Source organism: Seriola aureovittata, chromosome 14 (assembly GCF_021018895.1).
Source record: "Seriola aureovittata isolate HTS-2021-v1 ecotype China chromosome 14, ASM2101889v1, whole genome shotgun sequence".
Classification (NCBI taxonomy): Eukaryota; Metazoa; Chordata; class Actinopteri; order Carangiformes; family Carangidae; genus Seriola; species Seriola aureovittata.
In genome coordinates, this window is record NC_079377.1 from 17,318,191 (window position 1) to 17,333,223 (window position 15,033).

A 15,033-nucleotide genomic window follows, 5' to 3' on the forward strand; every position below is an offset into this window, starting at 1 on the left:
AATGCTGCGGCCTCCATATACTGGGTCATAACTGACCTATTGGATGAGAAGTGATGTGTAGTGACTGCAGGGTGTGTGTGTGTGCATGTGGGTGTGTGAGGGACGGAGGAAGACGTAGTAAATATAATGAGGGAGATATTTGGATTCAGATTGCTTCTTTTTCTTCATCCTTTTATAATTTTCAAACCTATTTGGCCTGTTTTACCCCATTCTCCCTACACCTCTCTCCCTGCCATTTCTCCATCTGTCACTGTGTTCACGTGGTCTCAGAGCTCTAAGCACAGCAGAGTGAGCAAATCAGAGTGGACTGCCAATACAGGGCACACTATGACATATAGTGTACACACACACACACACACACACACACACACACACACACACACACTGACACTGCAGAGTGATATACACTTCAGAGATTTGGACTACCAGAGGAGAGAATGTAGGAAAAAAAAGAAAGAAAAAGGAGACAAGAGGGTAGAGGTGACTGAAAATGAAGAGAAAAAAGAGTAGAAGAGGTGAAGAGAAAAAGAGGAAGGATGCAGGTGAAGGAGGAGAAGGGGGGGAGGGGATGAATTTGGCTGGGTGTGTGTTACGTGGTAGCACAGTGTCTCTTTCCCTCGTACTCCTGCAGTTCTACTGGAAACACTGACGCTAACACAGGATGACTCTCGCTGGAGGGGATACGGCTGGGTGGAGAGAGGGATGGCAAAGAGGACGGGTGGAGGTAGGATGAGAAGGAACCCTCCAGAATCGGTCAGCCTCATCCTCCACCTTCTCCTCCTCCTTCTCCGCTCCCATACCAGATAAGCACAGCAGGCGGAGTGTGGAAATGGGAAGGGGGAGGGCGACAAAGAGAAATAGATGATGGCATACATGACAATGAGCTTTTAAATTTGGCGTACTTTGGGGCATTAGCTGAGCTCTACTTCTTCTTGTTTATGTTTCTAATCACTGTCAATAGACGTTTGATGAGCTTATTCTCTGTTTTGTGGAATTTTAGAGTCATCTTAATAGATGCTGTATAATCAAGCTATCTTAGACTGCAGGGTAAGTCATATATAGTAAACATATAAAACTATAATACTACATATAACCCTCTTATAATGCAGCCACAAATAACTGGTTTCAAATTAGAGATCATTTCATCTGTTGACACTGATTCTAGCAGCATCCTCTGCTCAGACACAGATGGCCCTGTGTTTGCAGGGAGTGATCAGCATGCTGACCTTCACTTTTAATGACTTGTATTTCCCAGGCAGGAAATTTGAGCCAGATGCAGCATAGCCCTCATGAAATCTGAGCGTGGAATATATTCAGGCCTTCAGTGGTGCCTCTAATATGTTTCTCACTGAATCTGAATGCCACAGTGATTATGAGCTTACTAGGACTTTAATTCGCCTGCCCGCCACAACCCCATTTTCTAATCCTGCAATGTGCATGAAAATACTCACCAACTCCTAATTTACTGTATCTCATGTATGGGCAGTTAAAATTAAATGTAGTTCTGTTACTCTTACTCTCCACCCTCCTCTGCTCCAAATTCAGTGGTGATGCTGATGCTGTGTCAGAGATGAGTTAGGGTGGCTTCCCTACTATAATTCGTGATTCAGTGTAGACTATAGTGCGGCAGTCTCTCCTCTGCTGTTTGGAAGCATGACTCAGGGGTCCTAGAGGCGCAGCTGCAGAATCCGTTGACCGCTGAATAGATAAACAGTCTGTCGCTTCTCCTCAGGGCGCCTTGTATAACACTGAGAGAGACAAAAACAAATAGAAAGTGACACCAACCTCACTCTGACGCTCCCCTGTGGAGTATGAAGAGGAGATGAGACTACTTTAGGAAATATAACGATGAAAATGACACCATGATGATCAGACGTTACTGCTGAATGGTCAAATAGTGTTTTAAAAGGAGCTTGCAGCCAGAAGTGTGTGTTAAGCCACAGTTTACCCTGGCACTTGACCTTTTGTGCCTTGGCAATCCCTCTCTGTGGGCCACTGATAAAGAGGGTGTAGTAGTCCTAAGGGAGATAACTGCACGCGCGCGCGCGCGCGCGCACACACACACACACACACACACACAGCATAAACAATGGCTTTCAGGCCATGAACTGACAGGGTTTTCCATTTTTATTATGTGCCATTATGTCTGCAACGCAAGAAAGATCGTCTGCGAGACAGAAAAGCAGAGGTGCGGCTGCTCATTCATTATGTCGCTCATTAAGTCAGAGTCATCCCCCAGCTCATTATTGTGTGGTCCACTTGCACCTGCGCTCCTGCTAGAGAGGGCTACACCTCACCAAATAAGGACATGTGAGAGACCCTTGTTGGGGCGACGTTGAACGTGAAATAGGGAAGAACGGGAGTGTGTGTGGACGGTCTGCATGGAGACTTAAACCAAAGGGGGAACACCGGGCTAATCTGGTTACATAAGAAGCCATTGAATTTGCGGAACGTCTCTGCACTAATCCGCTGAACTATTCATGTTCAACTGTCCCGCGGCAGAATAACACACAAGACACACACATACACACACACACACACTTGTGGCTGTGAAAGGCACAGGGGAGCTGCATGCATGAGGAGCGCATGATCTAAGATAAACGCACAGACTGACTGGCATCTATGCGGTCTGCAGGCTGCTACATTTCAACGCATCTCTGCAGAAACTGCTATGCTTCACGTTGCAAACACAAACTGTGGCGGCTTGTGCTGTTGTTCGCGCCCGTGACGATTCCGCTGACGCGCCACTAGCCGCACCACCCAGGAGACAGAGAGGAGAGCTGTGAGCGACGGAACGAGCAGGGGGCTGAGTGGAAACCCGTCTCTCTTTCTCTTTCTTTTCTCCTTCCTTGACGAACGTGGACCGAAAGCCCGTTGTTGTGCAAGTCCCGTGGACAATATTTAGCCAGCGACAGCAATTCACCAGTAGCATCACCCAGGCTCTTCTGCAGAGATGGAGGTACCAGGCTTGGCGCACAACATCACCAGTCCATTAAGTCCCTGCGAGGGGATGATCAAGGACCTGAGCTTAGACGCCATACAGTTATGCGAACGAGATGGTAAGGAGAGGTTTGCCTGCTTTTCACTGGGGAGATATTCGCGAATTGTATCGGTGCAGTAGGCCCTATTTTTAATGTAAGAGTCGCTGCAACACATACAGACTGTTTGTCATTGGTTTTAGCTGCATGCTGTACCCTTATTGTGTGTTTGAAGGGAATAGGGGCCGGTGGCTCCGCCGGTTCCTTGGATGGATGGTGCGCTTGTGCGTGTGTGGAATAGCTGACCGTCTTTACAGTGGCAACAAGGTTTTGTTCATTCATAAGAGAGGAGTCCCCGCGCAAAAGAAATGCATATTCCTGCAAACAAAATACAGTACTCGCACAGACGAGGAAACAATGTTAAGCGATGAATGACTTTATTTCAGCACCACAGACATGGACAGAGGCCGGCAGCCACCCCGCCTATAACTGCTGCTTCTTCTCTTTTCTTCTCTTAGGGGAGCTGCCTTAATCAGTTTATTTGCACATAGTGACATGACAAGTTATAGTTTTTTGTGCCCGTAAATAACTCTCCTTTTAATCTTATATCCCATCCTCAACTCACAAAAACTCTCCCCCTTGGTTTAAATATGTAATTTATCAAGTCATCCACCTGCATCTATGCTGAATAGTCTGTGACTGAATCCAAAAGTTTTCTGGATATTTACCATCAAATAAGGAGTTGATATAAATTTGATCACAGATTAGAAGGCATCTGTAAGCCAGTTTTACAATGTCAAAATGGATAAACAGTTTTTACACGAGCCAGACTTAACCCTGATGCGAATATAATGGTGAGGAGGGGAAAAAAGCAAGTCATCATCAGGAGAGAATGAGAGGCTCAAACATGGCTGCACCCACATGTGTCTGTGCACAGGCGCAGCCCTACACACCCATCAGTGAAATTACAACCCATTGATTCCACATCTGAGTCCAGACTCATGGTCACAGAGATCCCTTTTTAATTAAGATTGTAGATTGATTCACATCCATGACAATGAAATGAGATCACATCTTTTTGCATAGCTGAAAGGATTTAATTTTCTTAGCTACCAGATTTTCCTGATCTGTGTTTGGATTGGCCAGCTAAGGTGTCCATGGAGTCAGTGTTGTGTCTTCATTGAGCCTTCAAATGACCCCCAGCTTCTGATCATAGTGCAGTCATTGAACCACACTGACTCATTTTCTCATCTGCCAGAGCTGCTTCTCATAATGTAATACAGCAGGATACAGTTTATATCCTCTTAGTGCTTTGCTGGCCTGATTTTAAAGCTGTAATTTTAATAATGGTGTACAAGCTGGGGCTGGACTGGTCTCTAATGGACCCCTGTGCCAGCGTTGTGCTTCCTATGCTGCAGGTTTACTGGGGAGCTTTTTTTTATAAGCCTGGTCTTTGCAGCACTTTCCTATGTGTCAATTAGACTCCCCAGTGTAAATAGTGCGTCTGATACCCACATGCTCTGTTTATGGAGCAACACAGTTCTCTAGAACAATTGGTGGTTGGCATAAAGCCGAGTAGTTTCTAGAAATGCTAGTTCAGATACAGTACTTCATGTCCTCTAAATGGTTTACTTGAAACACTCCTATTATCTTCAGTGCAGTTTAAGTATCATCACTTCACAGTGCATGCCAATGCCATTACAATTTGCTAATATTGCCTCTTATGTACGCAAAAATTCATTCATTCATGATGATGGATGAGAAACGATTAATTTGTAGTAGTTGCAGCTTGCTATGCAGGTGAGCTGCTCCACTCAGTCTGATTATTAAGATTTTGTTTTGACAGACACACAATAGACACAATAACCTGCTAAAATACAATCCAGGAAAGTACTTTTTCAGTAAACAGTAAGTGTGTGACATCAAATTCTGTTCAGGATGGTTAATGGTTGGATTATAGTCGTGTTCCTGCTATTTTGACCACCTCCTGAATGTTGATGTAGTCGTTTCTTTTTTGACCTCCAGAAATATTGTATAGTTTACACTTTCCCTGCCACACCCCATGTAGAAGACTGCATAGCTCGCGTTTAGCTTTCTTGGAAATTGACTTTTATTATCGGGTCAATATACACATTCTTCCAAGGACCATATTCATTTCAGTTTCACATAGCTTTCTAAATTTATCTCCCAAATCCATTAATATTTAATTACCAGCAGGAGAGGCTTATGTGCCTATGCTGACCTAGCAAATGGAAATGCATGCAACTTCAGTAGTCTGTGGGAAAGAGCTCTCTCACACACACTGAGGACTGTTTGAGCATTTCAATGCACAAAAGGAGTGTGTGGGCTACAAGTTGTTTCTGTGTGTATCTTGTGTTAGAGGGTGTGTTACAGCCTTAATGGTTCAATTTAGTGATGGGATTGTGACATGAATGAGTAGGGGGTAGGGAATGTTTTGCTTAGATTGGTAAGCAGTGGGAAAATTTCAGAATCTGCACTTATGGATAAGAAGTCTCTGCTACTCGTGTGCAGAAGTCAGGGGACACAGAGAACTACTTCTTTTATGTTGTAGGCTACTGGATACAAATTTGTCACCAACTTCTGCAAGGCTGACTTGGACCACCATTTTGATTTTATATCCACAGTAAGCGCATACTTACAGGGGGTAATGAAATACACACAACATGTCTCACAAGACCTTTGCGCAGTGGCTGCTGACATAATTAAGTTGCCTTGATGGATGACTGCCATTTACGCAAACCAAGTACTGTGTCTGCACTCTGTGAAATCTCTCTGCCCAAAATACTGCCACTCCAGCTGTGACATCCTCAGTCTGGCTGTTTGTGTGTGTGTGTGTGTGCGTGTGTGTGTGTGTGTGTGTGTGTGTGTGTGTGTGTGTGTGTGTGTGTCTATAATAAATAGATAGACAGATAAATAGATAGAAAACCACTCTGCCTTAAAGGTGCCCCCGTGTTGAACCTGCCAATTACTTATCGACGATGGCATTGTTTCCTGAATGCAGTGTCACAACACTTAAACAAAAGGCTTACTTTTTAATCCCTGCAAAACCACGGTGGAGCTGAGAAACACCATGAAAAGAAGTTTTGCAAGATTAAATAGGCAGCAGAAGAAACTATTCTTCAGGGGCCTTTTTTTCTTTCACTGTTCCAAATGTGCCGCATTTCAGACAATTCTAGTAACCATTGTAGCCATTCTAGTAATGTGCCTCTATTGATGGCAATGTTGGTCTAATGGTCAGTCCACCACTTTGGTCCTAACTGAAATATCTCAACAACTGTTAAATGGATTGCCATGAAATTTGATATACAGTTGATATCCAACAAAATATATCAACACGCAGATGACACCCAACTATATCCGTCGTTCCCGCCGGATGATGGTCTTGGCGTAGATCTCAGCTTGTCTCATGGATGGATGAAGGAACACCACCTTTAACTAAACCTTTCCATCACAATCTCAGCATCAAAATCGCGTCTTCATCTCTCACCCCAACTAAGGCCACGGAAAACCTGAGTGATTCAGCTAACCTTCTCTAACTATGTTGCATCTGTCTCTTGATCATACCATTTTGCACTATAAGAAAAATCAAGTCTTTCCTGACTGAGCACACTACCCAACTCTTGGTACAAGCCATGGTTATCTCTCTCCTCAACTACTGCCGCACAGTGAAACCCTTATCACACATATCACTCCACTGCTCATTGACCTCCACTGGCAATCCATGGGCATCTGAATCAAATACTATTGCTTATCTACAGAGTAACTACTGGGTCTGAACCCATCTACTTGAGCTCAATCATATATGCTTACGCTCCTTTTTAGCCACTGCGTTCCTTCAAGGAATATCGTCTGACACTGCAATCCCTGCACACAAGGCAATCGCAGTCCAGACTGTTCTCATTTGTGGTTTTCCACTGTTGCAGCAAGCAAAAAAAATCTATCAGAGCAAGGGCATCCCTCTCTATCTTCAAAAACCTCTTGAAGACTCATCTCTTCAGAAAGAACCCACTCTCTTAACACTACACCCTAACATGCCTAACTAGCATTTACTATGCACTTTCAGTGCACTTCTTTACCTGATCTCCTTGCACTTCACCTCAATGAACAGTAGTACTTACTTCAAGGTCTCCTATTGCACTGAAGCTATAGTGTTGTCCTTGACTTGTAAGTCACTTTGGATAAAAGCAAATGAGTAAATGTAAATGTAAATGCAAATATCTGCGAATGACATTACTATCGGCCTCTGTATGTTTACTGCTAATTAGCCAATGTTAGCATGCTTACATGATAAGCTAAGATATGATGGTGAGCATGGTATACACTACCTGCAAAACATTAGCATGTTTTTAAATTGTAATTGTCAGTATGTGTGCTGATGTTAGCATTTTGCTCAAAGCACTGCTGTGTCAAAGTACAGCCTTACAGAGCTGCTAGCATGGTTGTAGACTCTTAGTCTTTCATACATTGGTAACGCCTATGATAACTGTTACTTGGTGGGCTTGAGTAGAGCTTATCCAATATGTTCCAACATGGTGCAACAGCAGGCCGGCCTTATGACATAAAGCATCAACTGAGTAAGCTGGCATTTTAGCTTGGCCAGTTTTCAATGTGAGCAGTTTTGCCGTGACTGTGCTGGCAAGAGGTACAGGTACCAAGCAGTCATTTATCAGCTGCTAATATGTTCACTTTCATTTGACTTTACTGTATTATTTTAGATTGATTGTGGTGTCTGGCCATGAAAATCAACTTTAAACATTTATGCTAATTTTCCTTTTTCCTCAGTGCCTGACTGCCGGAGCATAATATCCTTCTATTCAGAAAATGAAGACTTGTACTGCAAAAATAGCTGAAGGATTTCACAGCAGCCTGTTGTTTGAGAATTCAAATTCTATGCAAATGCGTAATGATGACTCATTCTACTTTTCGATCAGTCCTCCCAAAGGGTCTTCTCTTTCATTAATTTGTAAGAATAGGGATGGGTCAATTCTGAACCAACAAGCACTTTTTCCACTGAAGTTTGTGTTATTAAAGTGTGTCTACTATGTCTTTGTTTGCTATTCAAGAGCTTATTGATTTGTAAAAGGTGGAACACAGGCTGTGTAACCCTGAAGAACAGTGCATTGTTTGTCTCACTCTGAGAGAAAGATGCTTTTCTTTTGGCAGCTTCTCTCTTTCTCAGCCTGTGCATTGAGAGAAACAAAGGCGTGATTTTCAAAGGCCTGAAAACATCAGCCTAGTGAGTGTCCATTGTTCTGCCAATGTTTACAGTTCCATTTTAGACCTAACACTCTGCAACTTAAAAAGTAGGAGGCTCGTCTGTCTCAACTGAGTGCCCACTTGTGCAGTCAAAGGCAGTCAGTGCTACTGTCACCTGCCAGTTCTTTTTTTTCACATTGTACACCTGCCAACAATATTTAGCAAATTGATTATTCAACATTAACCTTGACTGAAAGTTGACTTGTTTTGAAATTAAAAAGCATGGACCTTCATATGGAGCACCATAGTATCACATGGTGGATGCTTTTATCAGCAACTACCACAGTAGTTGTGAGTATTGTGTAGATGGGTGGAATGGAAATCACTTGATTCTCACCAGTAAAGAGAAGTAATTCACAGCGCCAAGCCAGGTGTGACTGTAACAAATCCTACCACAGAGAGCCATTAGGATGGACCTACGTGAACATGTTAACAAGATTTTTATTGATCCTTCTGCATCTATTATTATTCCACACTGGCATTTGACTGCACACTGAGTAAAAGGGCAATATACAATGAGGTCCATTTGATAGGGTTTAGCTGAATAGGCTGTCCATCTGCAGTAATGCAGAATTTTCCTGTGTGCTGCATTTTCTCTGCTCAAGCATGTACAGTATATACAGTGCTCTCATGTATCAAGCAGAATGTACTCATATGTCATGTTGCACTTATGCGCACAGCATGAGTAATCTGTGCCCCTAAGCTCCTAAGCAAGGTCTCAAGAGGTGACTCTCGTTTTGCTTGATCATGAATAAGCAAAAATCCCCCACCCTTTACCTCATGTATAGCATATCCGAGATAGCAAAAATTATTTGGCCCGAATGTGGGCAACTGGGCCAGCTCTGGGCTGGATGACGGTTCTTTCATGGTGATCCTCCCAGATATGTACTGGATCTGGCCCAAATCTGTTCTGGTTCAGACCCAGATCTGTACAGAATCCAGCCCAGATTCATACTGGATCCAGCCCAGATCCACCTTTGATCCATACTGGAACTGGCCCAGATCCATACTGGATGCGTAGTGGATCTCATTTTGTATGCATTTGGCTACAATATGGATTTTATAATTAGTCAATATTACTACTGAATCAAAGGGTAGTAGCATACATTTCTAGGATGTCAAGCTTCTTCACATATACATTATGAGGAAATTAAATGTCTTGTTTTCTTTAGCCACTAATACTCAAATGTGATAAGTAATCATAGGAGAATGTTTCGGTCTGGTACATTTTAACATGAAACCCTTGAATAACAAAAAGTTTGTAGTGATTTAGGTGTGTGTAGCAATTATGGAATTACTATACTGACATTTTTTGTTTAGTGGCCAGCCAGTAAACGGATTAACAGAAATACAAAATTAAGCTAATTTATTTTGCATATAAATGAACAGTGCTACAGCATCTTTTAACATTTCTGTAATTTTTTCATCAGAAGTCAAATGAGAGTTAATATTAATAAAACCACTTCAAGTCCCTACTGACTAGCTCATATACAAATTTACTGAGCTGATAACAGTGCTGAACAAACAAATGTCAAATGCAGGCCGTTGACAAACCTATTCTTACTTGTACTGCTGATTAAAAAGTATATAAACAAGGACTTAAAATGCTGAAATGTGCCCAGAAGCTGTTAGATGTCCTTACTTTAATGACTCTAGCTAAGGAACAGTGCATTTCAGTAAATGTTTACAGATCCACTGTGCAAACTGGGTAAAACAATTGTACAATTGTAGTTGTAGACGTACAGTGCATTCAGAAAGTGGTCAGACCCCTTCAACTATTTCATGTTGTTATGTTGCAGCCTTATCCTAAAAACCTTCAACCCTCATTTACCCTCATCAATCTACACTCAGTACCCCTAAAAGATTAATTAAAAACTGAATATTTAAAAAAAAAAAATTCAAATATATTAAAAAGTGAAATATTACATTAACATAAGTATTCAGACACTTTGATATCACACTTAAAATTTAGCTTTGGTTCCTCCCATTTCCCCTTTAAGACTGTAAAAGGTTTTACTCTCTCTCTCTCTCTCTCTCTCTTAGTGCTTGACCTTCATCATGCTTGGCTTTGGCTCCTCCATCTTTCATCCTATGCTCTCAGACTCCCCAAGGAGCCAGAGCAGAGCTTAGCCACTAGATCTCACAAAACTGCTGTGTTTGCCTGCAGGCATGGCAGATATTGTATTCATATTCAGATTCATTTTCAAGTTGTAGTTAATTGTAGCCTATTTAATAATTTTGATAATGAATTTGTTGGCATACTGCTTAATTTAATTCTTTAACCTTAGAATATTGTGTTTGTTAATTAAATTCATGTTTTTATTTTCTTTTTCTTTTTAAAAAAAAACAGTGGTGGTAGCAGTTCTCTGACTGTCTCATGAGCATTTCTTTTGATTTCTGGGTGTAGGTATAGGTTTGCATATGGACGGTAAGGACATGTTCCTACCATTATTTTAGGAGGACAAAATTGTTCCTACCAATATTTGGCTGAACTCATTCACACTATGTTTTGAGTGAAGTCGTATTAGATCATTCCAATGTGCCCTCCAAGAGGCTGTGTTTCCAAGACACCAATTTAGGCATGCTAGCATTTGATTGACTGAAAGGGCGGGGACTATCTGAAGGCTCGCGTCATGTGAGAATATCAAAGTGGTACCTAACGTCACCAAAAAAAATGTCAACTGATGTCATTTAACCATGTTAACTGAAGTTAACTCTGGCCTATGCCTTATACGCTACGAGTCAGGTTGCTAGCAGGAGTAATCAGAAAATTGTGGATATATCAAAGTTTGAAATGTCACAATGAATACTATTATGTTTTTTAAGCCTTGCTATACTATGACATTTTTATGCCTCAATATACTATGACTTTTTTATGACTTTCTATATGATTACTTTTTATACTTTCCTTTACTAATGACTTATTATGCCTTATACTATGACGTTTCTATGCCTTACTATACTATGACGGTTGTATGCCTTACTTTGATGTTTTTGACATTTTTATGCCTTACTATACTATGACCTTTTTTTGACCTTTTCATGCCTTGATATGATGTTTTTTGACTTTTTCATGTCTTACTATACTATAATGTTTGCATGCATTGTGATACTATGATGTTTTTGACATTTCTATGTCTTACTATATTATGACATTCTTTGACATTTTTGTGCCTTACCATACTATGATGTTTTTATGCCTTACTATACTATGATGTTTTTGGGGTTTTCATGACTTATTGGAGTATGACCTTATTTGACTTTTTTATACATTACAATACTATGACATTGTTATGCTTTACTATACTATGAAGTATTTTAATATTTTTATGCCTTACTATACTGTGATGTTCATTGACATTTTTATACCTTACTATAATGTGACATTTTTATGCCTAAGAATATGTCATGCTTTTATTTTTATCCATGGTGCTGTAGTGGTTAGGACAGTTGTTTCTCATCCAAAAGGTTCTAAGTTCAAATCCCACTACCACCCATTTATGCCTTATTATACTATGACATCTTTATGCCTTACCATACCATGCTTTTTTGGCATTTTTATGCCTTACTATACATTTTAATGGCTTAATATACTATGACATTTTTATGCCTACCAGCATCGCCAATATGGTGTAGTGCTTAGGGCGGTTGTCGCTTACCCAGAAGTTTCTAGGTTCAAATCCCACTACCACCCCTTTATTCCTTACCATACTATGACATTTTTTGGCATTTTCATACCTTACTATATTATGATGTATTTTCACATTTTTATACGACATTTTTATGCCTGACAAAGTGACCATGGTGGTGCAGGGGTTAGAGAAATTGTCTCCCTTCTAGAAGGTCCTAGATTCAAATCCTGCTACCGCCCCCCTATGCCTTATTATACAATATCTTTATGCCTTACCATACTATAAACTTTTTTGTCATTTTTATGACTTATGTGCTATGACGTATTCTGACATTTTTATGCCTTAGTATACTATGATGTTTTTTGACATTTTTATGCCATACTATACTATGACTTTTTTGGGGCGTTTTTATGGCTTACAATACTATTTCATTTGATGCCTTACCATACTATGACGTTTTTAGTACCTTTCATGCCTTAATATAATATGATGTTTTTTGACATTTTGTGCCATACTTATACTATGATGTTCTTTTTTTTTGACCTTTTTATGCCGTACTATACTATGACCTTTTTTGAATTTTTTGTGCCTTGCTATTCTTGGACATTTTTACACACTACAGTGTCATCATGATGGAGTAGTGATTCAGACAGCTCTTTCTTAACCAGAGGGTTCGAGGTTCAAATCCAACTAGCACCCCTTTATGCCTTACCATAATATGACATTTTTTGAAATTTTTATGCCATACTATACTATGACTTTTTTTTGGCATTTTTATGGCTTACAATACTATTTCATTTGATGCCTTACCATACTATGACGTTTTTAGGACCTTTTATGCCTTAATATAATATGATGTTTTTTTGAAATTTTTATACCGTACTATACTATGACCTTTTTTGAATTTTTTGTGCCTTGCTATACTTGGACATTTTTGCACACTACAGTGTCACCATGATGGAGTACTGATTCAGACAGCTCTCTCTTAACCGGAAGGTTTGAGGTTCAAATCCAACTAGCACCCCTTTATGCCTTACCATGATATGACATTTTTTGAAATTTTTATGCCATACTATACTATGACTTTTTTGGGGCATTTTTATGGCTTACAATAGTATTTCATTTGATGCCTTACCATACTATGACGTTTTTAGGACCTTTTATGCCTTAATATAAAATTATGTTTTTTTGACGTTTTGTGCCATTTTATAGTATGACATTTTTGACAGTTTTATCCCTTACTCTACTATGTCGTTTTATTCCTTACCATACTAGCACTTTTTCATGACCTTTTATGCCTTATATACAATGATGTTTTTTTGACGTTTTATGTCATACTATACTATCATGTTTTTTGACATTTTATACCATTTTATAGTATGATGTTTTTTGACATTTTTATGCCTTACTCTACTGTGTCGTTTTATTCTTTACCATACTATGATATTTTATGCCTTTATACACTGTGATGTTTTTTTGACATTTTTATGCCATACTATACTATGACGCTTTTTGAAATATTTATGCCATACTATAATATGACATTTTATGGCATTTTTATGGCTTACAATAGTATATCATTTGATGCCTTACCATACTATTACGTTTTTAGGACCTTTTATGCCTAAATATAATATGATGTTTTTTTGACGTTTTGTGCCATACTATACTATGACGTTTTTTGACTTTTTATACTATATTATAATACAATGTTTTTTGGCAATTTTATGCCTTACTATACTACGTCGTTTCATTCCTTACCATACTAACACTTTTTTCTGACCTTTTATTCCTTAATACACCATCATGTTTTTTTGATGTTTTATGTCATACATAAAACATCAAAATGACGCTTTTTGAAATTTTTTTGCCATACTATAATATGACGTTTTATGGCATTTTATACTATTTTATAGAATGACGTTTTTTGGCAATTTTATGCCTTACTCTACTATGTCGTTTCATTCCTTACCATACTAACACTTTTTTATGACCTTTTATGCCTTAATATACAGTGGTGTTTTTTTGACCTTTTATGTCATACTATACTATGGTGTTTTTTTACATTTTATACCATTTTATAGTATGATGTTTTTTGACATTTTTATGCCTTACTCTACTATGTCGTTTTATTCCTTACCATACTAACACTTTTTTATGACCTTTTATGCCTTAATATACAATGACGTTTTTTGACATTTTTATGCCATACTATACTATGACTTTTTTTTGCCATTTTTATGGCTTACCATACTATTTAATTTGATGCCTTACCATACTATTACGTTTTTAGGACCTTTTATGCCTAAATATAATATGATGTTTTTTTGACGTTTTGTGCCATACTATACTATGACGTTTTTTGACTTTTTATACTATTTTATAGTATGACGTTTTTTGGCAATTGTATGCCTTCCTATACTATGTCGTTTCATTCCTTACCATACTAACACTTTTTTATGACCTTTTATGCCTTAATATACAATGACGTTTTTTGACATTTTTATGCCATTCTATACTATGACATTTTTTGGGCATTTTTATGGCTTACAATACTATTTCATTTGATGCCTTACCATACTATGACCTTTTTTTGACTTTTTATACTATTTTATAGTATGACGTTTTTTGGCAATTTTATGCCTTATTCTACTGTGTCGTTTCATTCCTTACCACACTAACACTTTTTTATGACCTTTTATGCCTTAATATATAATCACGTTTTTTGACATTTTTATGCCATACTATACTATGACGTTTTTTGACTTTTTATACTATTTTATAGTATGACGTTTTTTGGCAATTGTATGCCTTCCTATACTATGTCGTTTCATTCCTTACCATACTAACACTTTTTTCTGACCTTTTATTCCTTAATATACCATCATATTTTTTTGATGTTTTATGTCATACTATACTATGACGCTTTTTGAAATTTTTTTGCCATACTATAATATGACATTTTATGGCATTTTTATGGCTTACAATACTATATCATTTGATGCCTTGCCATACTATGACGTTTTTAGGACCTTTTATGCCTTAATATAATATGATGTTTTTTTTATGTTTTGTGCCATACTATACTATGACGTTTTTTGACTTTTTATACTATTTTATAGTATGACGTTTTTTGGCAATTTTAT

General features: G+C 38.8%; 1 protein-coding gene across 2 annotated transcripts in view; it reads left to right on the plus strand.

The window, feature by feature from the left end:
- The window catches only part of LOC130181388 (phytanoyl-CoA hydroxylase-interacting protein-like), a 32,164-nt gene that overhangs the window by 1,923 nt on the left and 15,208 nt on the right, over window positions 1-15,033 (plus strand). The window contains exon 1 of one of the 2 annotated variants that reach the window (XM_056395574.1): window positions 2,397-3,059. The exons of the other annotated variant lie outside the window; for it this stretch is intronic. Coding sequence (XP_056251549.1) covers window positions 2,954-3,059 — 106 coding nt within the window. The 5' untranslated portion in view covers window positions 2,397-2,953. Of the gene's footprint in view, window positions 1-2,396; window positions 3,060-15,033 lie in introns of those variants that run through there. 2 annotated transcript variants of the gene reach the window in all.